Source organism: Onychostruthus taczanowskii, unplaced genomic scaffold (assembly GCF_017590055.1).
Source record: "Onychostruthus taczanowskii isolate IOZ18803 unplaced genomic scaffold, ASM1759005v1 scaffold1099, whole genome shotgun sequence".
In the NCBI taxonomy this organism is placed as follows: domain Eukaryota; kingdom Metazoa; phylum Chordata; class Aves; order Passeriformes; family Passeridae; genus Onychostruthus; species Onychostruthus taczanowskii.
Genome location: NW_024497619.1, coordinates 2,488 through 4,704, shown reverse-complemented (window position 1 = coordinate 4,704; position 2,217 = coordinate 2,488). Strand labels below are relative to the sequence as shown.

Below are 2,217 nucleotides of genomic sequence, written 5' to 3'. Positions count from 1 at the left end.
TTCCCCCCCGTTCCCCACCGGAGCGGTCCCAGCCGTTTCGGGGCCGTTTCCCGCAGCCGCCGGCGCCGATCCCGCAGCAGCCGCCGGCGCCGCAGCTCCGAGTCCCGGAGCAGGAGGGAGCAGAGCAGGGAGCGCAGCTGGAACAGCCCCTGCCGCCTCTGGGTGGCCAAACGGGCACGGGCACGGGCACCAGCCTGGGCAGGAACCCCACAGACCCGTCAGGGACCCCACAGACCCGTCAGGGACCCCATAGATCCATCAGGGATCCCACAGACCCATCAGGGACCCCATAAAGCCATCAGGGATCCCATAAACCCAGCCCTGATCCCACAGACCCATCAGGGATCCCACAGACCCGTCAGGGATCCCATAAACCCATCAGGGACCCCATAGACCCAACAGGGACCCCATAAACCCATCAGGGACCCCACAGACCCATCAGGGACCCCACAGACCCATCAGGGACCCCATAAACCCAGCCCTGATCCCACAGATCCAGCCCTGATCCATCCCGACCCCACTGATCCCTCCCTTGCCCTGCTCCCCAGTGCCAACCCTGACCCCGCTCCCCTCAATCCTGATCCCACTCCTGACCCCAACCCCAATCCCCTCGATCCTGACCCCACTCCTGATCCCAATCCCCACCCCAATCCTCTCAATCCCAACCCTGATTCTGACCCCAATCCCTTCAATCCTGACCCCAATCCCACTCCCCTCAATCCTCACCCCAATCCCAATTCTGACCCCATAGATCCAGCCCTGACCCCATAGATCCATCAGGGATCCCATAGATCCAGCCCTGATCCCATCCCGGAGCAGCAGAGCCCAGAGCAGGGAGCGCAGCTGGAACAGCCCCTGCCGCCTCTGCAGGGCCAGGCGGGCACGGGCACGGGCACCAGCCTGGGCAGGAACCCCACAGACCCGTCAGGGACCCCATAGACCCAGCCCTGACCCCATAGATCCATCAGGGACCCCACAGACCCAACAGGGATCCCACAGACCCATCAGGGATCCCATAGACCCAACAGGGACCCCATGGATCCATCAGGGATCCCATAGATCCATCAGGGATCCCACAGACCCATCACAGACCCCATAAACCCATCACAGATCCCATAAATCCAGCCCTGATCCCACAGACCCATCAGGGATCCCACAGACCCATCAGGGATCCCATAGAGATCCATCAGGGACCTCACAGACCCATCAGGGACCCCATAAACCCATCAGGGACCCCACAGACCCATCAGGGACCCCATAGACCCAACAGGGACCCCATGGATCCATCAGGGATCCCATAGATCCATCAGGGATCCCACAGACCCATCAGGGATCCCATAGAGATCCATCAGGGACCTCACAGACCCATCAGGGACCCCATAAACCCAGCCCTGATCCCACAGATCCAGCCCTGATCCATCCCGACCCCACTGATCCCTCCCTTGCCCTGCTCCCCAGTGCCAACCCTGACCCCGCTCCCCTCAATCCTGATCCCACTCCTGACCCCAACCCCAATCCCCTCGATCCTGACCCCACTCCTGATCCCAATCCCCACCCCAATCCTCTCAATCCCAACCCTGATCCTAACCCCAATCCTGATCCAAATCCCCTTAGTCCCAACCCCAAACCCGACCCCACTCCTGACCCCAACCCCAATCCCGACCCCACTCCCCTCAATCCCAACCCCAATCTCCTCAGTCTTAAGCCTAATCCTGACTCCAATCCCGACCCCAACCCTGACCCCGACCCCAACCCTGACCCTGACCCCAACCCTGATCCTAACCCCAATCCTGATCCAAATCCCCTTAGTCCCAACCCCAAACCCGACCCCACTCCTGACCCCAACCCCCTCAATCCTGACCCCAATCCCAATTCTGATCCCAACCCCAATCTCCTCAGTCTTAAGCCTAATCCTGACTCCAATCCCGACCCCAACCCTGACCCTAACCCCAATCCTGACCCTGACCCCAACCCTGATCCAAACCCCAATCCTGATCCAAACCCCTTTAGTCCCAACCCCAAACCCGGCCCCACTCCTGACCCCAACCCCCTCAATCCTGACACCAATCCCAATTCTGATCCCAACCCCAATCTCCTCAGTCTTAACCCCAACCCCAACCCCAATCCTGACCCCCCTCCCCTCAATCCCAATCCTGACCCCAACCCCACTCCCAATCCCAACCCAAATCCCACCCCCAATCCTGACCCCACCCCCCT

General features: G+C 61.1%; 1 protein-coding gene across 1 annotated transcript in view; it reads right to left on the bottom strand.

The window, feature by feature from the left end:
- Positions 1-18: 18 nt before the first annotated feature.
- LOC121344085 (ribosome biogenesis protein NOP53-like) overlaps positions 19-2,217 on the bottom strand; it is a gene marked incomplete at its 3' end in the record, with an annotated part of 4,107 nt that continues 1,908 nt past the window's right edge. Inside the window, exon 3 of the mRNA XM_041419776.1 lies at positions 19-194. Within this exon, the coding sequence (XP_041275710.1) occupies positions 19-194 (176 nt within the window). The remainder of the gene's footprint in view (positions 195-2,217) is intronic.